Raw genomic sequence first — 26,470 nt, 5'->3', positions numbered from 1 at the left:
TTTTTTTTAACCTTTTCCATATCTATTCAATGGTTGCTGCTAGGGCTTTCATATTTCACGGTATATTTCTCGAGACAAAACCCTACTTTGGGTACTAATATATTTGATTTGCATTTGAGAAAGTTTAACCTTTGCTATAAGTTGCCATACGGGGGCATCAGTGTTTCACAAACACATCTTTTTTTTTTTTTTTTTTTTTTTTTTAAATGTTTAATAATGTAACTGTCAATACCTAATTAAATGTTAACGCACTGTCACACCAAGTTCTACGTTTTAGACACAAGAAAAAAGTATCAACAAAGCTGGCAAACGAAGAGGATTAAGGTAAAAAAAAATCAAAAAGACACAGCTTTAAACTAAGCTAATGCAACTCATTATAAATGCAGGAATAAATTTCCTCTGGCCTACACATTATCCTTCGGCTTTCATGACTGGTCGTATAAAACGTAGTTCTGACGTGTTTGACTTACTATATGCGTAACGCCTCAAGTTGAGAAAACGTTGCACATAATTTAAAACTACGGACATAAGTTATATGAAGTACACAGTTTCCCAGGGATGTACTTACTGTGACAACGTATGAGAAACTTACATACAAAGTACTTGAATTATACATTGCCTACCTGTTGTGTACGTCCAATTTATGACTAACTTATTTAACATGTGTAGAGAATTTTATCCTTAAACAGATGCACAAAATTTTGATGTGCATTCAGCGTACGCCAACTTTTACCACCATACTTCAGCGTGTTCGTATCGTGCGGAAATCATATCCCTAACGTACGCTTTCAACGCACGCTAGCGTGTTTGTCTTATTTTTCATACGTCGACATACGTTGATACTATACGTCGTAGTGGGACAGCCACTTTGAAACTTTCATGACCAAAGCGAGTTTTTTTTAATGACTGAGATGATTTAAATACCCTGCACGTTAAAGAAGAAAAGATCTTAGATAACATTCTATTCACAGGTTACTGCGTTCGTTGCAACCTACTCATTTATAGACGAGATGTTATTGATTCAGCTTGATATTTCTATGTGCATATGCACAAGAGTACATTAGACAGTGAAAAAATCGACATATACACCGAATGGAAAATCAGAATGAGGAAAAATCAAAACACTCGAAAACTGTGACAGAAAGTAACAAAATAAGTCAAACGAATTCCAAGAATGATTGTGAAAGTGGAAAATGCGAATTAAACAACGAGGATCTCGACAAAACGGATTTGCCACAAAAGGCATTGCGTCAATTGGTTAATCCACCTCCGCGTTTACGGCCACTCACAGATCTGCCAAAGAAAAGGGAAGAGGGGAGGTATTTCGAGAAATTAACTTCCGAAATAGTTGGAATAGGAAAAGATAATCCCTCAATAAGCACGACATTAGGGGATGGAACAATACAGAACCGAAATGAAAAGGATGTATCAAAGAAAGAGAATTCAACAAATACTTTCTTTTATTGTCGATTTATCGTAAAATTTCCTTTACTAGCTTTCTGTAAGTACAGTCTTCATTATATTATTTATTGAAAACAAATACCCTTTTTACAGGAACATAATTATTATTATTGGAAAGAAAAGAATCTAATCAGAACAAGTTGCAGAACACAAAGTTAAAAATGAGAATATTATGGTGCTACGTTTTGTCAGCTTTTAATTAAAGCGTAAATATCTCACTTCTTGAGAATAGATTTTTGTTAGTTTAACAACATCTATAACTTGTTAAACTGTCTTTTGAATTAAATGAGAAATCGTCTGATATAATTTTTAGAAAAATTATTCGTCTTAATTAAAAAAACTAACTTGAACATATAAATCGGAGAGAAATTCATGAGTATATTTTCATTTACTTTTGTATGAAATGTGGAGATAATGAACAGTGATCATGCCCAACGGTCCATTAAAAAAAAAAAAAACAATACAAATTGTGAACAAGGCCAACACAGACCTCTGAAAACAGAGGTAGGATCAGGTGCCATGTAAGAATAAACACCCCCATCGACTGGTCATACCTGCCGTTTACCCCTATCATAATCGGGTAAACGGCAAAATCCTTAAACAATTCAGTGTGAAAATAATGAGCTAACAATTGATATGAAAAACGTCAGTCAACATTCGATCTAACGATAGATTGTGTTTGCAAACAAGGTCTGTGTATCGACCATAGAATTTGCAAAATGTTGATTTTAAACGAGATTGTTGACATCCTTGTATCATCAATTTATATGACAATAACCTGCTCGTTTTAGAAATTGTTCGTACGTCGAACATGCTCTTGCGTATCGAATCAACTAAGAGACATAAACTTCATGTGTATTAAGTTATAATGGTATATATTGCAACACAAATAAGGGAAATTGATTATAAAAAAAAGTTGAAGTCATTACATTTATCATAAACTTAAGTTGTAAGTTTTCTATTAAAGTATTCCGCTAGTAAAGTATCCAAATATGAAACAGATGTGTCAGCCTCTTTGGAGTCTTTTTTTTTTCGAGTTCAATGGGATTATTTAAAATCAACGTAGGACTGAAAATGAATATTGGTAATTGATAATCTGAAATCTAAATGTTGAAGGCAATAGTCTTCTTCTTTTCATGCAAATTGTTAGAATAAATTCTGCTTCATATAAATACAAAAACAGGTCTGCGTATTTAGGTCTGCAATTAGGACCCATGGAAATTCCAAAAGATTGTTGGAAGACCTGGTCTCCAAAAAATACGTAGATAATGTCAAAGAGAAACTAAAGGATTTTTTTTAATTTCACCTCTGCGTACCTGGGTGCAGAATCAGAATATTTTTCACAAAATAAGTTTGCAGGTGACCATCGACAAGGTATGCAAATTTACTAGTTGAATTTTTATTGAAGACGCAGTTGTTTAAGATGTCAAAAGCACACAGCGGTGTGACCCTCGGCACGGAATGCTTACTTCTCCATTGCACCTGATCCCACCTCTGAAGTTCTTGAGGTCCGCGTTTGCTTTGCTCCCGATTTGTATTGTTTCAATGGACTTTTAAGCTTGAATACTGTTTGTTATCTCCATATTTCATTCTGTTGCAGTGTTGTCCTCTACAATACACATATTTGCAATAGTGACTACAGTAGCCCTGCTTGGCGCTGGGAAAAATGTGTTTCCCACGGATTTTAAAAGGTTACCCTTGGTCCTGTACGACGACAGCACTAGAAAGCAGGATCTGGCATGGCGCAGTAGAGACTCCTACTCCTTAAAGATAACGAGGCCTGCACTTGGGTTATACAATCACTATCCTACATGGGCGCGAGGACGGGTTGGGGATATCTTGGAGGTCATTTTACAAGTAGACAATGGCGATATTTTCAGCCAACCCAACCTCATACTTATCCAACAAATAGAAAATCTGATGTTCAATTTCAAGGATTATAAGTCCAGACATTGTCAAATTGACGAGTTTTATGAGTGTGTAAAACCTTGGTCGGTAATTCGCCTTTTTGATGGAACATACAACAGTAATAGTTCATACAACAGTAATACTTCAAAATTTAACAAATTAATCTTTAAAAACTCAAAAGACGTTTTGTGCAATGCAACGAAATCGGATGAAACAAAGGAGTTTGTTGAGTTCATTTTTCCCAAAGGATATAATCCATGTCGGCCCGGAAGTGCGTCATCTGTAACGAGAATACTTCTGCCAATGGGATATCCCCTTTGGGGCGAAAATAATAAGACTCGAATAGAAAATTTCTTAGTCAATGAAATGAAACCAAATATTGAGCATATTCGAGACAATATTCTTGGGGACAGAATGTATTTATACTACACAAGCGAATTAATTTTTGATAATGACGTCACACAGCAGGCCTTTGATGACATGTTATTCGCAATTGGGAGCTTTTTATTTATTTTTCTCGTTATGTGGATTCAAACTAAATCTTTCTTCATAACATTTTTTGGAATATTCAGCATTTTAACAAGCTTTTTACTGGCAAATTTAGTTTATCGATATGTGTTTAATTATGAATATTTTGGATTTTTTCACATCATTTCCATGTTTATCATTCTTGGAATCGGTGCAGACGATGTTTTTGTGTTTTACGATACCTGGCGCCTTACCGGTGATTGGGATTACCCGACAATGGCTCATCGCCTCACTGACTGCTACTACAGAGCCGCCAAGACCACATTTATAACATCTCTGACCACAATGGCAGCTTTCTTAGTTAGTGGTACCTCTCCGCTCCTTCCCGTGGCATCCTTTGGTCTTTTTACAGGTGTTTTAGTGGGTGTCAACTATATATGTGACTTGATATATTTCCCAACTGCTATTATTTTGTATTCAGAGAAAGTTAGACCTCGTAGTAACAGATTCTATTCATGGTTATTTGATACAAAATGTTTTAAATTTATAAAATGTAAAGTTTGTGAACATGAAACAGATATAAATGAAAACCAAGCAGAAACTGCAGGGTCTTCAACAACTTCTATATCTTTTGTGTGCTCCCCCCAACGGACAGTACAAGAGGATATATCGCATCTCTTTCCAGAAATAACCCCTAATCATAGTCAAACGCTTAATCATAGCCAAACAAATTTAAATAACCTACAGGAGTCAAAAAGACGTGAAATACATATAGCAAAAAACCTCAATGACCAAGGAAAAACAATGCAGAAAGAATTTGAAGACAGAATGTTAGTTGTTCGGTTTCTTCGTCATGGATTCTTGTCATTTATGTCTCTCAAAGTGGTCCGTTTTCTGATTCCAGTTATAGTCGTTGGAGTTTCGTCCTTTTTCATATACAGTGCTACTACCCTGGAACCCGACAGCAAACAGGTACGTTTTTTTTGGGGTGGGGGGTTAAAATTCATAAATTCATGCATTTAAAATTGTTTTCTTGCATGTAATATGCACAAATGTCCATATTTCAGGTAGAAATATTCCGATCCACACACAACCACGGAAAAGCTTGGTACCATCGTTACTACACGTTTCAGAGAAATTTTGAGGGAGAGTACACGAGTGTGTTCCTTGTATGGGGAATGCTGGGGAAGGATATGAGTACTTGTAATCGCAAAAAATCAGATTTCTGTGGGGGGACAATGGTGTGGGACGACACGTTTGACCCTTCGTCACCAGAGGCACAGAAGGCAATCTATGTAACTATAACCAATTCTAAGCAAGTACTCCCAATTTACTCATTTACACATTTGACAACAATTTTATATACATGTACTTTTATTTTGTTTGGGTTAGAATCTGTGTCAACGTTTGGAAAATGCAAGCGATTCAGAAATAAATCAACTGAAAATAAGAAGAAACGCCATTACTAACAAACCAGAAGTCAGTTGCTATCTGACAGCCATGGAAAGATTTCTTCGGGTATGAAAAACCAGTTTAAATATGAAAGTATATGAAAACTAGATATTGAAATGGTGACCATCTCAAAGGGTTTCGCTTTTAGGAGAAGGGCTTAGAATGAAAGGGAATTAGAAAGGACAATGTTTGTAGTTTATTGTTGACCTTTGACATAGATCTTTACCCATGGACACTTTTTGGGTGAGAATGAGCCAAATAGGAAAAATGTATGCTCATAAAAAGGATTTTATAAAGAAATCTGCTATGATTTTGACCTATGCTTTGGAAACTTGATTCAATGTCACTGCAAATCCATTCCTCACCAGAACTTCATGGGTGAAGGACGAGTTAGATTTGGCTAAAGAAAAGATAATGTTATATTGACAAGGATTTTTAAGGGATGTTTTTTAACCTTTGGGCAAAATTAGTTCACCATGCACATTCACCAACAAGTACGAAAAAGGTGAAGTATGAAGTATAGGGCAAAGGATTGATTGTTTGTCTGTTTATTGTTGTTTAACATCCCTCTCGAGAATTTTTCACTCATATGGAGACGCCACCACTTGCCGGTGGAGAGCTGCAAATTTTGACCTATACTTGGCATTTAGGGCCATTGAGAAGTGAGGGATCTTTTTCGTGCCAGCACCTACTGCGACACGGGACCTCGGTTTATACGATTTCATCCGAAGGATCGGTCTCCACGTCCCACAGTGGGAGTCGAACCCGCGACGTAAGGATCAACTCCTTACTTCGCGACTCAAGAGCAGACGCTCTAACCACTGCGTCACGCGGGCGACTATAGGACAAAGGAAAAATATGCTCACGACAAGGATTTCACAGCGAGAAATTTAACCCTTAAACTCTGACCAAGGAACTTGGTTCAGGTCATTGGATTTGTACACTCTCTACCCATGATAACTCAGTGGGCGAAGTATGAATCGGACTGGGTAAAAGAGAGTGAAAATAAGCTATGGACAAGAATTTTGCACAGAGATCTGCTCCGACCTTGATCTCTGACTAGAAACTTGATTCAAAGTCACTGCACATCCTTAACCCACAGGCCCTTTAGGAGAAATTTGAGCCTGCTTGGGTCAAGTGAAGAAAAAATGAACGCTGGACAAGGATTTTACATCTATAGATATCTGCTATGACCTTGTCCTTTGATCTAGAAAAATGACTCAAGGTCACTGCACAATTGCAACCTTTTACTTACAGGAACTATAGGTGAAGTTTGAGCAAGATTGGATCATGGAGAGAAAAATGATCCAGACAAGGATGTTAAACAGTGGTGTTTTTTTTAAATTTTTCTTTGATTTATATAATTGGTTCACGGCCACTGTACACCCTCTACCCATGCGTGAAGTATCAGCCAGATTGGGCCTGGGGGGAGAGAATACAGTCCTGGGACAAATGATATCGCATGGCCGTAGGAACCGGGGGGGGGGCGTGCCCCCCCCCCCCCAATAATTTTGCCGATATATAGAATACTACAGAAAACATAGCTCTTTTATATGCCTGTGCCCCCTCAGTAATAACGTCTGATGACCTTCTTTTTTTTTTTTTTTTTTTTTTTTGCTTGTCAAGGAATTTTGGTAGTTGATAGTCCCCCTCCAACTGAAAATGTATGGTTGTGTTCCCTCAAAGTGAAATTGCTTCCTACGGGCCTGTATCGGACGGACAGATGAATGGATAACAGGTTCCAAATTACTGTGTTTTGTGCTTATTTAATTTTGTGTACTTTTGTGTATTTCATTTATACAGGAAGATGTCCAAAAGTCGGAGAAGGCCTACCCTTCTGATCTGAATGTTGGTATTCCATTGGATGAGGTCAACATGACAAAATTCATGACTTCCAACCCTCGCATCTATGGTTCACAACTTACTCTCCCTAAAGACTATAACAGATGGCTGGAGGTAAACGCTCAAATTCACACAGTTTTCAAACAGACAAAAACACATATAGCTTATAGTTATTTACTTAATACTGTCGGAGTCATGCTCAAAGATCCGTGATCCGATCACCTGATTACGCAGTTTGCAAAGTCATCCAAATAGACGTGAATGGATCTATAGCTGGATACACCTTGTTATATTGTAGATTGGACTTGGTTATTGGCTAACCAATAAGTATACAGGCAGGGTGCATCCGGACTATTTTATGTATGATCACCTTATTGGAGAAGAATATGTTGTGGGAGAAACAAATATAGCAGAGAACACGTATTTCTATGGCATGTCAAATGTTGCAATATTCGATCTTTTCCATTTGTATTGTATAATTTTTATTTATTTATTCATTTATTTATAATTTTCCATTGGTTTTGAATAATTTTCCATTTGTATGATTTTTATTTGGATTTTATCATTTTCCATTTGTATTCTATAATTTTCCTTTACATGTATATACATGGCCGTAGGCTTGTCAAGGAATTTTGGTACTTGATAGTGCCCCCCCCCAACTAAAAATGCATGGTTGTGCCCCCTCAAAGTGAAATTGCTTCCTACGGGCCTGTATATACAATACAAATGGATATTTATTCATAAAAGACTGATACCAATAAATTTAGTGTTGCTTTATTCGTCATCTTAATAAAAAAGAAAAACATTTAAAGTACTTGTACCCGAAAAAAGAATCTTTTTTCTTATAATTTAGGACTATTTTACGGTTCAAAGCTTAGATATTTTGGAATTCAAGTCAATTTAACAGTAAGAGTTAACACCCTTGGGTACAGTGAAGGAGGACCGCTCTATCGTGCATGGGAACAGTTTATGAGCGATAAAGTAAGTACAATTAGGATCCGACGACACACTCCTTAAATATCTGTTTTATTTCTCCCTGTAATATATAAGAAATATTCATTATACATTGTATTAACATTATCTTGTGATTCCTAAAATGTTTTCAAAATGTCTTAGAAAATAAATACAACATGAATTGTGATATTGACAATTCAGGTGATTTCAAATAGGATTATATACTAGGAAACACCATCCTCTGGTCCCAAAACCATAAACTGAGAACGGACTTAGGTCAAAATTTCAAATCAGTATAATTTCTGAATGAATTTTGATGATGATTCATTTTATTTCATTATTAATGAAACAAAATTTACAACATGTTTATGAATTTATGTTTTAAACAAACCTGCAAATTTTTATGTACATATGTTAAATAAAACTTAGATATTAAAAGTGAAAATTTTGACTTAAGTCTGTTCTCAGTTTATGGTCTTGGGGCCTGGTATCTAGCACAAATGCTTAGTAAGGTATCTTAAATTTTTGTGAGGAAACTTGTTATTTAAAGTATCAGTGCTTCAATGACAAATTCTTGGGAAAAATTATACATTGTTGAGGAACGTGTCGCCTGACCTTAAAATTGAATAAAATTAAGTAAAAAAAAATTTCATCTTTAAATAATTACGTGAATTTTTATCTTGAACAAAATATTTTCGACTTTTTAGAAAGCAAAAATGCCACCATCTCTAAAGAATGGATTCCAGTGTACAAGAAATACATGGCACTCGATACGAGTTCAGGAGGTATGAAAGACTGAGTGGCTCAGGTGTTTTATACTTTTTAAATCATTTAATTATGACGTATTTGGAATTAAATCGTAAACAATTTTAATATGTAAAATATCTGCACGTCAGGTGATTAGAGGCACAGTGAAAAGTCATAAAGTCTTAAAATTTATCGCAATCCCTACTTGGCAAACAGCATCTGAAGTTAACTAACGATTATAATAAATGTCAGGGAAATGTAATGGAGCTAAACATGTATCCTCTTATTTACATTCAGAGGCAGATAAAAGGTTTTTAAATCACATGAGCAAAAGCTTCATTAGTGAGTTTTCTAATCGAAATTCGTTGTTGTCGTTGCTGTTATAAACTTTTAATTTTTCATATTCTTTTCCAGAACCAAAAGGTCAAATTTTGTTTAACTTGCCACAAAGGTTTCTTGGGTAAAGGAGAATCAAGTTTGTTTGTTTGTTTGATTGAAAGATTGATTGTATGTTGTTTAAAGTCTCATTCGAGAATTTTTCACTCATATAGAGATGTCACCGTATGCCGGTGAAGGGCATCAAGGAGGGTGTTGCAGTTCTTTTGTTATTTTCCCTTAAGCGGTAGCAGTTTAAAAGAAAAATTTTAAGTAACAGAAAACGGTCTTAATTTTCTCCAGATACAACGGTGTATACAGCACAATGTAGAACAATATTTAGAAACTGCATATCGACTTCTAATTTGCCATTGCATGAAGTGTAAATAAGTCACATAGCAAAATAAGTCAAGTTTTCTATTTTTCAAATAAGGAATCCCCATTGTTCTGAAAAACTGCCTCCTTGAAACAGAATGAATTTGATATACGCATAAAGAGACAGGATTTTTCTTCAAATCTGCCATTTCCGATTTTTGTTTCAAAGAGGCATATTTTTGAAAATCACAAAAACCGAAAAAAAAATTATTATCCATCCGAAATGCAAAATGTGCAAATTTAATACCACATCATACTTCACTGTCGTAGCTGGTCTAGTGGTAAAGCGTGTGGACTATATGCAAAGATTCTTTTACCAGAGAATGGGTTCGAATCCTGGAATGGCTGGAATATGTACATATTTTTTTTCTTATAGAATGGAAGTACAATGTAACACCTCTCTTGAGAGAGAGGGAGAGAATGTCAGATAGTTAATGGGTAATATTATATATTATATATATATTATATGTGGGTAATATTTAAATGCATCCAGAATTAAATTGTTTTCCTTGATATTGTGATCTAAAACTAATAAGACACATATTTAATGTTATTATTTAGTGGCGATGTCTTAAAAAATAAAGGTCTATCATTGGAAATGATTAAATTTTTTCATACGCATTTCGTTTCATTATTGTTCTGTTAATTAGTGGCTCAAATTTGACTTGAAACAACTAAATTGAAATGACTTAATGGAATTTCTTGGATATTGCATCAACAGCGTGATTATTGGATTCATTTTTATATATTGAAAAATATTAACGCACGCTGTCTACAGTACATCTTTCAAAATGATGTGCGAGGTGCACTTGCCACTAATTGTGCTTTTTATCGTTTTAACTTTTCTCGTGCAAAATGGCGACAGTGACCATAGATGTGAAAAAAAAAGTTTACTTACAGGTCGCCAGTCTATGTTAGGAAAAAACAATGCATGAGATAAACGTAAAATGTGAAATGTTTTGTTGTAACAAGCTGGACATACCCGTCATCTACGTAGCTCTATCTATATTTAGAGATAAATCTTTAAGCGCCGTGGGGTCGCCCGCGTGGCGAAGTGGTTAGAGCGTCTGCTCTAGAGTCGCGAAGTAAGGGGTTGATCCTTACGTCGCGGGTTCGAATCCCACTGTGGGACGTGGAGACCGGTCCTTCGGATGAGACCGTATAAACCTGTAGCAGTAGGTGCTGGCAAGAAAAAGATCCCTCACTGCTCAATGGCCGTAAGTGCCGAGTATAGGACAAAATTTGCAGCTCTCCACCGGCAAATGGTGGCGTCTCCATATGAGTGAAAAATTCTCGAGAGGGACGTTAAACAACATACAATCAATCAATCAATCATGCGCCGTGGGTATTTAAATGTCCTTTTCGATTTAGGGAATAATCACGAGTTTCTGCAACACCCTCTTTAGACCTATATTCGGCACTTGGCAGTGAGTGCCAACATATACCGTAACACGGGACCTCGGTTTTTAAGGTCTTATCCAAAAGACCCTTGACTTTCACTTCTAGTGCCGGGTGCTTGGCGAAGGAACAGTCACTACCTATGTTTACGCCTTGGTTTGACGCTGCGCGGCAAACGAGAATCGAACCCGGGCCTCCCGATCACGAAGCGAGCGCCCTCCCACTAGGCTACCGTGACCGGTAAAGTTTGTGTGAAAGAAGTGCCATGTCTCCTTTCCAAGGAATGATTATCAAGAAAAGGCAAAATAGTGTAGAATTATTTAAAAATCTTCTTCCAAACGCCGAATGCGTTTATGCATAAAATTATCACACAAGCCAATCGCTTGATCAACATCATAAAACCAAAAAGTCGAACAGTTATTCCTGATATTTACATGAATCCGTAAATTCAAGTGCTCGATCCAAGCCCCGCCCACTTCTCTTTCTCCCAATCCCTCTCAGCACTTTTTTTTAAACCATGCCTATCGATGAACTAAAAGCTTTATGAAGAAATCAAGGTTTTTTTATCATTTGTAGTTTTATCTCAGACAAAGATATATTAAATGTAGATATACAGGAATATAGAAAAAAAATTCTTTGAAATCTTCTCAAAAACAGCAAGGCTATGATTAGCCATTTCAATAAGCAAGTATCTTCAGTATACATGTAGTTTAAATTCAAAACTTTAAAACAATAGTCATAGCACCAGAAGAAGAAAGAGGCCACAGTTAGGGATCAAAGTTTTACACAGGAATACATGTATTTAGGGAACTTTATTCTAAGAACAGTGACCCCAGGGGTTAAGACTTGGCAAAAATTTGGGCTGAATTTTTTTAATAATGCGGAAAGAAACTTAAAAAATCTTAACAAAGGGAGACAGCAGGGTCATGTCGTATGAAGTTTTGTTAAATCGTAACCCCTTGAGGCTAATTTGCGGCCAAAATATGGGGTCATTTCTTTATTGGAATAAAACAAGGAAAACTGATGATGACGAACAACAGGGCCAAAGTGCCTCGGTTGAGCAATGTGGCATATGGGCCTCGTGTTTCTGTTTTTAAAAAGAAAACTTATTGGAATGTTGAGCAAATTGCTTAATATTTCAAGATAATACATCTAGATCACAGTAGATGCTATGTATGATATAGAAAATATTATCAAGAGTAGTGTCCTTTACAGAAAATTAAAATTTTTCCATTATTGTATATGACAATTGTCATATACCAATTTAAATAGAAAATTTCTAATTTTTTATAAGGGGCATTACTAATTATTAGTTTCTTATACCCTAAACCCCTCTTGTAGGTGCTCTCAGAGTCGGCATACTTTGGAATACTTATTGGTTTGTCTCTGGCTCTGCCAGTTCTAGTCCTCACCACCATGAACTTCATCATTGGGTTTTTAGCGTGGGTCATTATTGCACTGGTGACGGTGTGTGTCTTGGGGTCTATACCTCTGCTTGGCTGGAAATTAGGGGTATGTATAAAAGACGCTTCTGATATAAGTTAATCATCAGAATCTCTATTTGCGTCATTTCAAATCGTGAGCTATAGCTTCATATATGCAGACATAATGTCCTAATTTGTGTTCTGATAAGATGTTGAAGTATTTAGTTACCGGGTATTAACTCAGCATTTTCAACTTCAACTAAGTCTGAATGATATAATTCAAAAGTGGTTAGGTGGTTTTTATTTCAGTTATATAAATGAAATACTGACAAAACATTTAAATATAGCCAATACTCTTGAGAATTAGCAAGATTTAGCAAGATTTAAAAAAAATGTTTTGAATGAATTTATCTGTATACACATGTATATGTTACACGCCTTATTTGTATGTTGTAATTTACCAAGAAACTTTTGGTTAATGATGACAAGGTTTTATTATTTTTTGACTAGGTCCTCGAGTCCCTTAACCTGTGTATGGTGGTAGGCCTAGCTGTGGATTATGTTGTACACTTGGCAGAAGCTTACAATGTTTCACCAAATATCACGCGAAAGGACAAAACTCGGAACATGCTGGAAAAGATGGGACTTTCTGTCCTCTCAGGTGCCTTCACAACATTTGGGGCTTCTGTGTTTATGCTGGGTGCTCATATTAAGTTTGTTTATGAATTTGGAATATTTGTCATGATTACTGTATTTACATCCTTGTTTTTCTCTTTGTTTGGTTTCACTTCCTTCCTGTTGATCTTTGGACCTGAGGGAAATACAGGTTCTATAACGGCATTGTTTAAAAAAAAATTTTGTTGCAAACAAAATCGCCAATTTAAACCAAATGGGGGAAAACCCTTGTCCATGCCCTTTCCCCCAGAGCTTGATCCGCCCATGTTTCCTAATAGTCTCAAATCCAATGTGCCAAAATTAGTTCAGCTTGGAGTTCAGTCGTATTTGTAATATAATATATAACTGCATGTTTATTTAAGATATATTTACTTTTTATACTTCCTATATATTGATCTCGATGAAATATTTTTGTTGTTATTTTATTACAGCTTATTTTTATGGTTTTTAATTTATTCACCCTTGTTTACAGCTTGTTGCTGGAAGGTACATTTCATTCCAGGTATTTTTGAAAATCTACACGGCTCCTTTTTTTTAAAAAAAACATTTTATGTCTGGCATTTATTAAATAGTGCTTTTCTGGAAATTAAATTGAACTGACTTCAAATGCAAGTAAACAACTTGACTAGAAAATATCAGGTGTCTACGACAAAAATTGTACTTACTGAAATATAATACAGCATATATAGCCTTGTACAAAAAAAAAAATCTAGACTACAAAAGAGCCAGTGCTTCGGCCATTAATTTGAAATCATGAAAAAAAGTTATCAAGTGCTATGTAAGTTACAGTAATGTTTTGATTCAATTCTGATGAATTTCAAATTCTATAATGCTTCCCAGTACTCTCAGCACTTTGATTTTGTAATTCTTTCTATATCGGGTAAATTTTCCAGGATAACTTTTTGTGCGATATGCATTCATTTGATGTTATCACTACTCCAAGGGAATATTTAATCAACTACGCGTATGGTACTATGCATTCCACAACCTTTCCATGCAATGTAAGATCAAGATGCTTTGTTATAACTGAAGAATAATAAAACAGTCACACATAAATAGCTTTTGTCGTATGATTGAATTTCTAGCTCGAAATCCAACATTGTAGAAAAAATACTACATTATACTGACCTACACATGAACTTCTAGGTCAATATAAGGATTATTTTGTTCTACATTGGACCAAAAATAAATTGAGAACTTCTAAAATGATACAATTACTTCTGAGAGGTTAATTTACCTGCAACCGACTTCAACTTGGGGGGACATAACATCCGGCCATAGAAGTCTTTGTCCCCCCCCCCCAACCACCTCCCCCACGCACTCGAAATTAGAATAGGAGAATTTTGGCTTGTTGAAGTTTTTTTTTTTAAAGTAAGTTGTCATTTTCCCCCCGTAACACCCCCCCCCCCCCGCGTTCAAAATTGAAGTTACTCGTTGCATTTCACCAAAACAGATTAAGAAATTCAAAATTAATACAACGGTTATGTTTAGTTTAACCTCGCTTCTCTCAATGCTTTATACGAAAGACTTTGAGTCAAACTACGGTAAAAAAAATTTAAAAGGCGTAATAACGCTTTTTTAAAAGGAGTATAATAACGCTTTTTTAGAAAGGCGTAATAACGCCTTCTGAAAAGGCATAATAACGCATTTTTAGAAAGGCGTAATAACGCCTTTTGATAAATAGAGAATAATACATGGCAAAATCTGTATCACACCCCATATCAACCCGAGACTCCAATATCAGCCCGAGGGCCGAAGGACAGAGGGCTGATATTGGTCGAGGGTTGATATGGGGTGTGATACAGATTTTGCCATGTATTGTTGTTTTTATTATATATTTGAAAATAGTGTCTTAAAATCATTTATAAACTTGTAAATTAATTACTGAATTTTTAATAATTTGAATGTGTTCTGTTTTTGTTGAATTTCCATTTCTCATTTTTTTTTCCCAAAGGCATTATATTCAGTGATAAGAAATGAAATAATTACAAATTTAAAAAATAATTATTTTGAACAACATTAAATACCCGATGAAATAAGATTACAATTTAAATAAATTCATTAACAATTAAATTAATAGAAAAAGATCCGAGGTACTCCGAATGAAAAATACAGAGATGTTCCGGATATGTGTAATAAAGGGTGTGATAAAGGGTAAAATAAAGGGTGCCGATACAGGGTGTGTATTGCAGGGCGCGTGCCTGTGTTCATATCAGGGATGCAAAAACCCTGTATTATATTACAAATATATAATAAGGCATAATAATGCCTTTTAGAAAGGCGTAACGACGCCTTTTTGCGTTAAAACGCCTTTCGAAAAGGTGTAATAACGCCTTTATTTGCGTTATTAAGCGTTTTCCGCGATATAACCTCTATTGAAAAGGCGTTTTTACGCCTTTTTTCGCGCTATAACGCCTTTGAAAAGGCGCTATAAAACCTTTTAATTTCTTTTATCCTAATAGGCTTTCGTGCAGGGAAAATATATATATTAACTTTTTTCAGCAAGGATTGCAAACGTTACTGACAGTGTAACGTTGAATAATGACCCGGGGTTCTTTTTCAACGTAAAATATTTAACCGGGGGTGTTTTTCTCTCTGTTGAAAATTGAGACCAAAAGTCGTGATTTATACGGGAGTTCGCGTACCTATCAATTTTACCAAAATCTTCAGTAAATATAAAAAATACGTAATACCCATAATAATAACACGTATTTTTTATATTTACTGAAAATTTTGGTAAAAATGATAGGTACGCGAACTTCTGTGTATTTTTCCAGCTTGGTATTTTTTTTTCTCTCTAATCTCTCCTGACCTCAAAAAGTTGAAAATTGACCCTGTTGAGTATTGACTCCAACTATAGAGTTTTGAACTGTCTTTGAATTGGAAGTTGTTTTACGCAATTTATCTGCATCTTTTTATTAATAATTCAGTTTCAAAACGTTTATTTTTCCAGAATAATAAAAATAGGTCTGAGATCATCTCGAATATATAATTATGTGCGTTGTGAAACAGTACACGATTTAACTTATTTTCATCTTTGAGGGCACGGTTGTCCATGAAAACTTACGTAATCTTTGCCTTTAACATGTCGGATCTTTATGTCGACTTGTCCGATAAACATCCTCATGAACTCGACATCCTGTTTTCAAATTGTGTTAATACCACTAAGAGGATGACCATTTGATTCTGAATGGGGATGGGGGTGGGGGAATTTTTCGAGTCAGATTATTTATTTCAATATCCAGGCCTTCTTAGGACAGACTACTTATTTCTAAGGTGACCAGGGACAGATTTTTTTTTTAGTTTCTTCACTGGAAAGGTTCGCAAAAAAGAAAAAAAGGAACTACGAAAAAAGTTTATTGGGGATCGAGGGTTCCGCCCAGCCAATGGTTAACTACAAAACTATTTCACGAAGGGGGTAAGATCCAGTGAAGGTAAGATTTTCTTTCCATAGTAGAGGACATTTTATTTTAAATTTTCAAGGACGGATTCGCAGGGGGTCCAATGTCATATTTTACTACTTTATTATTACGCTGAAAATCAGGGTTGGGTGTTCAAGCCAGAATTTTTTTTAAACGGAAAAAAAAATTAAAAAAAAGGAACGAAGATGAACAAACTAAACACAAACAACAAACCAACAAATCAGAATCATAAACAAACAGAAACTTTTTAGGGGTTGGGTTAGGGGGTTAATGAACACTTCTGAAGCACTAGCTGATCTAATACATAATCTTAAACACTTACAAGGGATCCATGTTACCTTGGATGGTACTATTACATTTACTATAGATATTAAACTCTGAAAATCTCCAAAAGGGGGAGGGGGTGCCGACCCTGCCCCCGCTCGATCCTGTACTGAACAAAATAAGTAAGTATCACAGAGTTCGTTGTTTAACTATTTATTGAAATAAGGCAGTGAAAGTCCTATAGAAAGATCACTTTAAGTTTAAGCTGTTATAAAAAAATTCCGGTTTTCAAGATAAATATAGTTGCTTCTTAGTATGTGCATGAAAAAGTACAGGTATGCGTCATGCTTCAAACCTCCAACATTTCCCAAATGCTAAAATTACGAATTTTAGAAATATTTAGGAAGAATAGTGGTTGCAGTTAGCCTATTGTAAATGTAAACAAACGTATTTCTGAACTAAATAGTATGTTGTGTTAACCATGTATACTAATATTCTCTATTTAGATAATTTTTCCTTTATATAAATATTACCTCAAACATTGCGAGTATACGCGAAACATACACTACAAATAAATTACTAGCATATATATTTTAAGGGTTCTACGAAAAATTTGAGCCTTCCTCTTTAAAGTGTTTCAAGTTTTGAACAGACTGTCCATTTGAAATTGTCCTTTTAAAATTAAAGAAATTAACATGTTCATCTAAAGAATAAAAATGAATTAAGTGTATATTTTTTATTGATTAAATCATAGTTGTGAATATCAATTCATTAATCTATATTTTATGTCGTTGAATTAAGAACCGGTTTCATGATCTAAATTCCACGATGCGGTTCAATTTTCAGAAGACTAGGGTCTAAATTCAACACTTTTGGTTTCAATATTTAACGTTGAAAAATGACCCCCACCCCCTGGGGATCAAATTTCAACCCGGATCACAATTCGACGTTACCCCCGCATTAACAAAGAAATATATTTTATTGTTAAATATTTATTTAATATTTAATACCGTTATTATAGTAACGAAAGCGATATAGCACAGTTTTCTGTAACATGCAATTTGTAGGTACATGATTGTCACAAATCGAACGATTTATATATATATATATATATATATATATATATATATATATATATATATATATATATATATATATATATATATATATATATATATATATATATATATATATATATATAAACCGCAAGACGTTCCGACCGATTAATCGGTTAATCGTAATATTATACACATTTTTTGACATTATATTTTTTCAAGTAACTCTTTCATATACACAAGTAGACTGATATAAAGACGCTAGAAGTTAGGAATATTCTGTTTATTATCTCGATCAGGAAACTTAATATGTACCTATCTTTTATTTCAATTTCAATAGACAAGAAAAATTATAAGAAAAACATGAATTTTGCCTGAGAAAACAGACGCAGATAATTTTCCAGTGCACACACAAGTTCAATCTGCATTGACACCATAATCACAACTATGCCTGAACTTTCACTGTCCAATCTTTTTCTAATACTATAATTTAAAAGATAACGGCAAAAGAAAGGCAAACTAATTAGCTCTACGTTGTTTTATTTAATATCATTAAAGGATTACAGGATAGTCTGGTTAAACGATTTGATGTTTTTAAAATCAGTAATTAACTCACCACAAACTGACCAATTAGCCGCGAAGCCATAATTACGCCCTGACAACCTTAATTATTAGGTGTGTAAAAACCGTAAATGATCAACTCTTATGTGTTGAAGTTTCCTTTCTAAAAATGAATTTTAAGAAAATTGCGTTCAAATTTGAATATATTTTATTTTTTTCCGATTAACCGATTACGGATTTTCTAACTGATTACCATCGTTCCGACCGATTAATCGATTAACCGGTTACAAATTGCCATCCCTAATATATATATATATATATATATATATATATATATATATATATATATATATATATATATATATATATATATATATATATATATATATATATATAATTATTACGCCCTTTTAGAGTATTCAGTAGTTCAAATCATTATTCCAACGAGTTCTTTTTTTAATCCCTTTTAATTTTTAATCTTTTTTTAAAGCTGTAATTATCAATATTGCTTCTCTCTGTCAAATTTTAAAATTAGAGTCAAAAATATAGAACTGAGTTGGTTTGTTAGGCCGTGTCACTTAATTAATCGATTAATGCTCAATTAAGAACTATAATTAAATATTCTGTCTGTAGCACAATTAACTCCTCACGCCTGGTGCTCATATATCTGCATTAATTATAACTATAGGTCGGTGTTCCCAATACGCGTGCTTCCAGACCAGCTGAGAAATAAGAGACTTCAAAACTTCAAAGAAATTTATCATTAGTCTAAATCGTGTATTCCAATTTCAAAATAGGCATTTTTCTAATGTAAATACCACTGATATAATTATCTCTACTATCATCCTCCCAACGTCAGAGGTCCTGAGTCCGCACCTGGACGCTCCACGAGTGGACTCAGGGCCCCTGGCATTGGGAAGATACTATGATATAGCCAAAGAAACAATTAAATTCGTTAGTGATTTTTTTTTTTTTTTTTTTTTTTTTTTTTTTGGTAAATTGATGCTAAGTTTTATATCCTTCCATATCTGTGTTTGTATTTTCGAGATATTGGAGAGCAACGGCGAGGTATTACATGTAGTTATTTTTTTTTAAACAGAGGATACATTGCGGGAAAATAACATTATTTTAGTCATAAAAACAAAACGATTTGGACTAATAAACTCTCATGTTTTTAAATTAAAAGGGTAAATAATCATAAAACATATAAGGCCCCCATTTTTCTGTTGCATCATAACACTTACGTTAGAAATAAAGGAAAAAAAGAGTACATTTTATCAAAATAATAGCAATAAAATAAAAGATGTGTAACTATTTCACTGAAATTTCAGAGAGATAATAAATGAATCGAGGTGCGACGTTTTCTTAGGAAGAACAAAACAAAACTTCTTAATAATATAATTGCCAATACCCAATTAAATGTTACTTTCACGATCAAAGCGAGAGGCTTTAATTACTGTGACGATTTGAACATGTTTCAACGTGCAGCGAAGAGAAAAGAACTAAGCTAACTATACCACAAAACACTGTGTCTATTGAAACCAAGTCATTTAACTATTGATATCGGATTTAGCTTGATATTTCTATGTACAAGGATCGAGACATAGAAGACAGTGAAAAAAAAAAACTCTAATGGAAATTCAAAATGAAGGTACCTCAGAATATTCAGCATATGTGAAAGAAAATGACCAGCTGACAAATTCTAAAAATGATTACGACATTGGAAAATATTGTGAAATAAACGACAAAGACATTCTTGGCAAAACGGATTCATCAAGAACGGTCTTGGGGCAAAAAGTTAAACCTCCTCCGCGCTTAGAGCCCCTCACAAAAGTACCGAAGAAGAGGAAAAAGAGGAGGTATCTAAAGAAGTTATCCTCCCAAGTTGGAATAGGAACTGATCCCCCCTCAGTGGTAACAAGAAGCACTTCATCAGGGGAGGGAGCAATAAAGGACCAACATGAAAAAGACGTATCACAGACGGAAAATTCCTATAAAACATTCTTTTATTGTAGATTTATTGTGAAATTTCCTATACTAGCCTTCTGTAAGTTCAGTCCTTTTTCATTTATCGATAAATACAAAACAAATACCGTCTTTTAATTCAATAGACATGTCCATATTGAAAAGAACTCCGAACAGAACAATGGTACAGAACACGAAGTTTAAAATCATAGTGTAAATATTATCTGATTGCTACGGTTTAATACTTAAAATAGATCTCTCACTTCTACAGTATATCGATCATCAAAGACATTAGAAAAATTAAGATAAGTGTAAGTTTCGCAATGTTATAAAATTGTTTTATTCTTTTACGTGTGAAAGAACTAAAAAAAAAAAAAACAAACATATAAATTGATGACAATAACATTAAATAATAATAATAATAATAATTTTTACGTTTCTGACAATTCTATTTCTGTTGCAGTGTTGTCCTCTACGATACACATATGTGCAATAGTGACTACAGTATCCCTATTTGTTTCTGGGGATAATGTGTTCCCCACGGATTTTAAGAAGCTGCCCCTGGTCCTGTATGATGACAGTACTAGGAAGCAGGACCTGGCCTGGCGAAGTAGAGACTCCTACTCCTTAAGGATAACAAGGCCTGTGTACGGGATATACTATCCTACATGGGTTGGAGGACAAGTCGAGGATATTGTAGAGGTCATCCTACAAGTGGATAATGGAGATATATTCAGCCAATCCAACCTCGTACTTATCCAACAAACAGAAAATTTAATGTACAATTTCAGGGATTATAAGCACACTTACTGTCAAAGAGACGAGTTTTTTGAGTGTGTAAAACCTTGGTCGATAATTCGCCTTTTTGATGGTACATACAACAGTATTAATTCAAAATTAAACAATTTTACTTTTGAAAACTCAAAGGAAGTTTTGTGTAATGCAACGAAATTGGATGAAACAAAGGAGTTTGTTGAGTTCATATTTCCCAAAGGATATGATCCATGTCGGTCTGGAAGTGTGTCATCTGTTACCAGAATACTTCTGCCAATGGGATATCCTCTCTGGGGTGGAAATAGTAAGAGCCGAATAAAAAATTTCTTAGTCAATAAAATGAAACCAAATATTGAGCACATTCGCGACAATATTCTTGGGGACAGAATACATTTGTACTACACAAGCAAAATGATTTTTGATAATGACGTCACAAAACAGGCTTTTGATGACATGTTATTCGCAATCGGGAGTTTTCTATTTATTTTTCTCGTTATGTGGATTCAAACTAAATCTTTCTTCATAACATTTTTCGGAATATTCAGCATTTTAACAAGCTTTTTATTGGCAAATTTAGTGTATCGCTATGTGTTTAATTATGAATATTTTGGATTTTTTCACATAATTTCCATGTTTATTATTCTTGGAATCGGTGCAGACGATGTTTTTGTGTTTTACGATTCTTGGCGTCTTACTGGTGATGAGGAGTACCCGACACTGGCTCATCGCCTCACTGACTGCTACTTCAGAGCCGCCAAGACCACATTTATAACATCTCTGACTACAATGGCAGCTTTTTTAGTTAGTGGTACCTCTCCGCTCCTTCCCGTGGCATCCTTTGGCCTTTTTACAGGTGTTCTAGTGGGTGTCAACTATATATGTGACTTGATATATTTTCCAACCGCTATTATTTTGTATTCAGAGAAAATTAGACCACGAACTAACAAATTCTATTCATGGTTATCTGAAAGATGTTGTTTTAAAGCTTTGAAATGTAAGGTTTGTAAACACGAAACAGACTTGAATGAAAATCAATCAACCACCGGGTCTTCAACAACTTCCATATCATATTTGTGCTCCCCCCGACGAACAGCGAAAGAGGACATATCGCGTCTCTTCCCCCAAAAAACCCATATTCATAGCAGAAAAAAATTAAATAACTTGCAGGAGTCCGAAATACAGAAAAATTCCGAAGAAAAAGAGCCCACAGAACAACGGGAAAAGATTAGGAAAGAATTTGAGGAGCGGATGTTAGTTGTTCGGTTTCTCCGTCATGGATTCTTTTCATTCATGTCCCTCAGAGTGGTCCGTTTTGTCATTCCCATTATATTCCTCGGAGTTTCCTCCTTTTTCATATACAGTGCTACCACTTTAGAGCCCGACAGCAAACAGGTTTGTTATTTTTCAACAAAATTCATAATCCATATTCGAAGCCTTAATTGTTGTCATTGGCGTTCAATGCAAAAATATCCTTATTTCAGGTACAAATATTCCGATCCACACACAACCACGGAAGAGCTTCATACCACCATTATTACACGTTTCAGAGGAATTTTGAGGGAGAGTACACAAGTGTGTTCCTTGCATGGGGAATGTTGGAGAAGGACACGAGTACATGCAGTCGTAAAAAATCCGATTTCTGCAGCGGGACAGTGGTTTGGGACAACACATTTGACGCCTCGTCACCAGAGGCCCAGACGGCAGTCTATGTAACTATAACTATATTTGAATACTAATATCTTCCATTCCATAACTCATTTATTTCAACCATTTTTGGTTTTGTTTTTACATTTGGTCTAGAGATACATTCATTTTTTTTTAACTATAGAATTTGTGTCAACGTTTGGAAAATGCAAGCGATTCAGAAATAAATCAGCTGAAAATAAGAAGAAATGCCATTACTAGCAAACCAGAAGTCAGTTGCTATTTGACAGCCATGGAAACATTTCTTCAGGTATGACTTTAATTTAAGACCATTTAAAAATGTAACTTACTGTAAGATTAGTGATTTATTACTAAATATTAGGATCAGTATTAGTATATTTCAAGAGAAAAAAATGTCTGCTACACACAGGAAGACGTTCAAAAGTCTGGGAGTTTTTACCCTTCTGATCTCAATGTTGATGTCCCATTGGATGAAGTTAACATGACAAAATTCATGTCCTCCAACCCTCGTATCTATGGTAAACAGCTTGCTCTCCCTAAGGACTATAACAGATGGCTGGAGGTAAGCTCCAAATTCACCACGGTTTTCAAACATTCTTAATGTTTTGGACCTCTTATAATTAATACTTCGTCGAAGATTCTTTGATCGCTATTAAAGGTGTACCAATCTACGTGGGCGGATCTAATAAAATGCAAGCTTAAGGCTATACGTCTTGTGTTTTATAGATTGGACTTGGATATTGGATAACCAACAGATATACAGGCAGGCTACACGAAGACTATTTTCTGTATAATCATCTTATTGGAGAGGAATATGTCGCGGGAGAAACAACTATAGCACAGAACACTCATTTAGGTATATAGAATTTAGATGATTTAAGTAATTTATGTAAGAATTTCGTCACAAAACACAATTTACGGGAACTTCATCACAGAACACACATTATAAGTAAAGTTGTACACTATACCTTGTCAAAATTCTCCGCAAGTTCTTACATGTACCCATTTGTCTTTATTTGGTAAACCTGCGAGAAATATCCGCGAAATAGCTTTATATTAAATGGCATAATGGTATTGTGGAAATTTGATAAATACATGATTTTTACAAAGCTGCCCGGCATTTTGCATTTTATGTAACATTTAAAATTACTTTCCAGTAAATGTCTATTCCTGTGAAAGATTTCTTTTTTATTATTTGAATTCAGGACTATATTACGGTTCAAAGCTTAGATATTTTGGGATTCAAGTCAATTTAACAGTAAGTGTTTTCACCCTGGGCTACAGCGAGGGAGGACCACTCTATCGTGCATGGGAACAGCTAATGATCACTGAGGTAAGAGAATTATTTACTATTTACATATTTAAAAAGACATCCTTCTCTTTGCCTAATTACCGGAAGTGTTTTTGAAACAAAATATTGTAATTTTTTTTAGAAAGCAAAAATGCCACCATCTTTAAAGAATGGATTCCAGTGTACAAGAAATACGTGGCACTGGATACGTGTTCAGGAGGTAAGAAGGACCGATCGTTTTTAAGTTTTTGTGTGTGTGTGTTTTTTTTTTTTTTTTTTTTTTTTTTTTCAAGTTACGGTGCTATATTTTACAGAAAGAGTTGCACGCATTATACACTCATTCCTATAATCAATAGCGCCGTAGCATGAAGACAGTAGTCATCTTATACCTCACTGCTAATTAAATTTTAAATATCACCGCATTCCAAACTTTGCGCAAGAGTGCGTGTGTATTTGAACTTCATTGAAGTGTTGGTTTACAGATTTTTATCATTTTAAACATTAAGAGACAAAGAAAAATTTTGCAATGACAATGTCGGTTACAAGACAACTTCGCGGGATGCGTAAAATGGTTATTAATTAACATATTTCATGTAATGTAATGATAAAAGTATCACCGAGCAAATTTAACATTTTTAAATTAAAATAACTTTTTAATATTTTATACTAAATTTGGACGTTTATCTATGAAAATCTTTATCTGTTTTTACTATGTGCTAATATCGAATTAATTGTGTCTTTAACTCTTATTTATCTCATTTCCTTTGAAGCCGGATTAAGACAGTCCAATTGACACTCGGTGACTCTGTCAAAAGAATCTTCTCATTAGGTGTTAATGCCTCGGGATTTGTTAATTCTGTATCAATAACTTTATTTATACAATTACTTTATAACCTCTTTCATGTCCATTCTATTAAAGAAACACAACTGTCCATCAATCAACTCAACTAGTGTCATAAGTCAATCATTGTTTACTCTTAATCTTACAAAAAGCTATGTCCATTATTCCTTCTTCAGTTTGGAGGCCCGATGTTCTACCGGCCACATCCAACTCGGTTAAGACCTAGTTTTGACTCGTTAAACTATTGTTGAAATTCATGTTGATTGTTATTTACCATCGTGTTTAATAAATTTGGAAACCTGATTTTACCAGTTCTTGGACTGTATATTGGAAGACCATAAGGAATACGGCACCTTTCTCGTTTACATTGTATTACGGCCCCACAGCGCCGCTACTTTATTACCCGCCAACATTCCTTCTTCCCCGTTTACGCTAGAACAACGGATATAGACCGAGACTCAGTTTTATAACTTATAACCAAAATCTAACTGGTTATATAAAAGAATGTAAGAATGATAAATTTATAGTAGACAGACTTATATCAGCAAAATAATCATTAATCTAACCCTTTTGTAGGTACTGTCAGATTCAGCATATCTGGGGATAATTATTGGTTTGTCTGTGGCTCTGCCAGTTCTCATCATCACCACCATGAACTTCATCATTGGATTCCTAGCGTGGGTCGTTATTGCGCTGGTGACGGTGTGTGTCTTAGGGTCTATACCTCTGCTAGGCTGGAAATTAGGGGTATGTTTTAATTTTGTTAACATTGAGGATAGTTATGTTTTCAAGAGTCTTCTCAAAACGGTGTGGTTTTACCTCTAAATGAGAAAAAAATGTCCTAATATGGGTGTACAGCAATTAGATATATTCATCATCTAGAATAGTATCTCCTCATTTTCAAAAAATTCTTCTATTTTTAGATGCTTTTTTCAGTATGGAAAAAAATGAAGCGCTAAAAATAATTTTCTTTTAAATGGTGCCATTACTCCTGAATTATTATCATGCTTTTTTATTTAATTTTTGAAAAAGATCCATCTGTTAGGCTTCCTGATGATGTAATGATTTCATATTTTTTGGTCTAGGTCCTTGAGTCCCTTAACCTGTGTATGGTAGTAGGCTTAGCCGTGGATTATGTTGTTCATCTGGCAGAAGCTTACAACATGTCACCAAGTATCAATCGAAAGGACAAAACTCGGAACATGCTGGAAAAGATGGGACTCTCTGTCCTCTCTGGTGCCTTCACAACATTTGGGGCCTCCGTTTTTATGCTGGGTGCTCAAATTCAATTTATCTATCAATTTGGAATATTTGTCATGATAACAGTATTTACATCCTTGTTTTTCTCATTGTTTGGTTTCACTTCCTTTCTGCTGATCCTAGGACCTGAGGGAAATTCAGGTTCTATCACAGCATTGGTCAAAAAAATTTGTTGCTGCATACACAAATTTCAATCGATGCCAAAGGATGGAAAACCCTCTTCAACACCCTTTCCCTCAGATGTCAATCCCATCACAATTCCTAATGATCTCAAAGACAAAGTGCCAAAATAG

At 34.7% G+C, this 26,470-nt stretch overlaps 2 protein-coding genes across 2 annotated transcripts; both read left to right on the top strand.

The window, feature by feature from the left end:
- Positions 1–1,092: 1,092 nt before the first annotated feature.
- LOC133204259 (uncharacterized) lies at positions 1,093–13,412 on the top strand. The gene is made up of 10 exons (XM_061340004.1): positions 1,093–1,501; positions 3,062–4,813; positions 4,909–5,132; positions 5,230–5,355; positions 7,093–7,245; positions 7,430–7,553; positions 7,979–8,112; positions 8,793–8,870; positions 12,322–12,492; positions 12,915–13,412. Exons 1-10 carry the CDS (start codon positions 1,093–1,095, stop codon positions 13,410–13,412), a joined length of 3,669 nt encoding a protein of 1,222 aa, XP_061195988.1.
- Positions 13,413–20,013: 6,601 nt separating this feature from the next.
- Positions 20,014–26,470, top strand: LOC133204249 (protein dispatched homolog 1-like). Its single transcript, XM_061339993.1, has 10 exons — positions 20,014–20,428; positions 20,810–22,512; positions 22,602–22,829; positions 22,949–23,074; positions 23,195–23,347; positions 23,512–23,641; positions 23,991–24,118; positions 24,219–24,296; positions 25,494–25,664; positions 26,003–26,470. Exons 1-10 carry the CDS (start codon positions 20,014–20,016, stop codon positions 26,468–26,470), a joined length of 3,600 nt encoding a protein of 1,199 aa, XP_061195977.1.

This window comes from Saccostrea echinata, unplaced genomic scaffold (assembly GCF_033153115.1).
Source record: "Saccostrea echinata isolate AGI-Se365-2 ecotype Australia unplaced genomic scaffold, CSIRO_AGI_Sech_v1 ptg000002l, whole genome shotgun sequence".
Taxonomy (NCBI): Eukaryota; Metazoa; Mollusca; class Bivalvia; order Ostreida; family Ostreidae; genus Saccostrea; species Saccostrea echinata.
The sequence above is the reverse complement of the archived record's forward strand: the minus strand, read 5'-3'. Positions and strand labels throughout refer to the sequence as shown.

What these genes read in the sequence shown, in the direction of transcription:
- LOC133204259 (XM_061340004.1), top strand. Translation starts at nt 1,093, where the DNA reads ATGGAAAATCAGAATGAGGAAAAATCAAAACACTCGAAAACTGTGACA. An exon ending in ACCCGACAGCAAACAGGTAC is followed by an intron (nt 4,814 to 4,908) that starts GTTTTTTTTGGG and finishes TATTTCAGGTAG; the next exon opens with AAATATTCCGATCCACACAC. An exon ending in ACTCGATACGAGTTCAGGAG is followed by an intron (nt 8,871 to 12,321) that starts GTATGAAAGACT and finishes CCCCTCTTGTAG; the next exon opens with GTGCTCTCAGAGTCGGCATA.
- LOC133204249 (XM_061339993.1), top strand. Translation starts at nt 20,014, where the DNA reads ATGGAAATTCAAAATGAAGGTACCTCAGAATATTCAGCATATGTGAAA. An exon ending in ATTTCCTATACTAGCCTTCT is followed by an intron (nt 20,429 to 20,809) that starts GTAAGTTCAGTC and finishes TTTCTGTTGCAG; the next exon opens with TGTTGTCCTCTACGATACAC. An exon ending in CCATGGAAACATTTCTTCAG is followed by an intron (nt 23,075 to 23,194) that starts GTATGACTTTAA and finishes TGCTACACACAG; the next exon opens with GAAGACGTTCAAAAGTCTGG.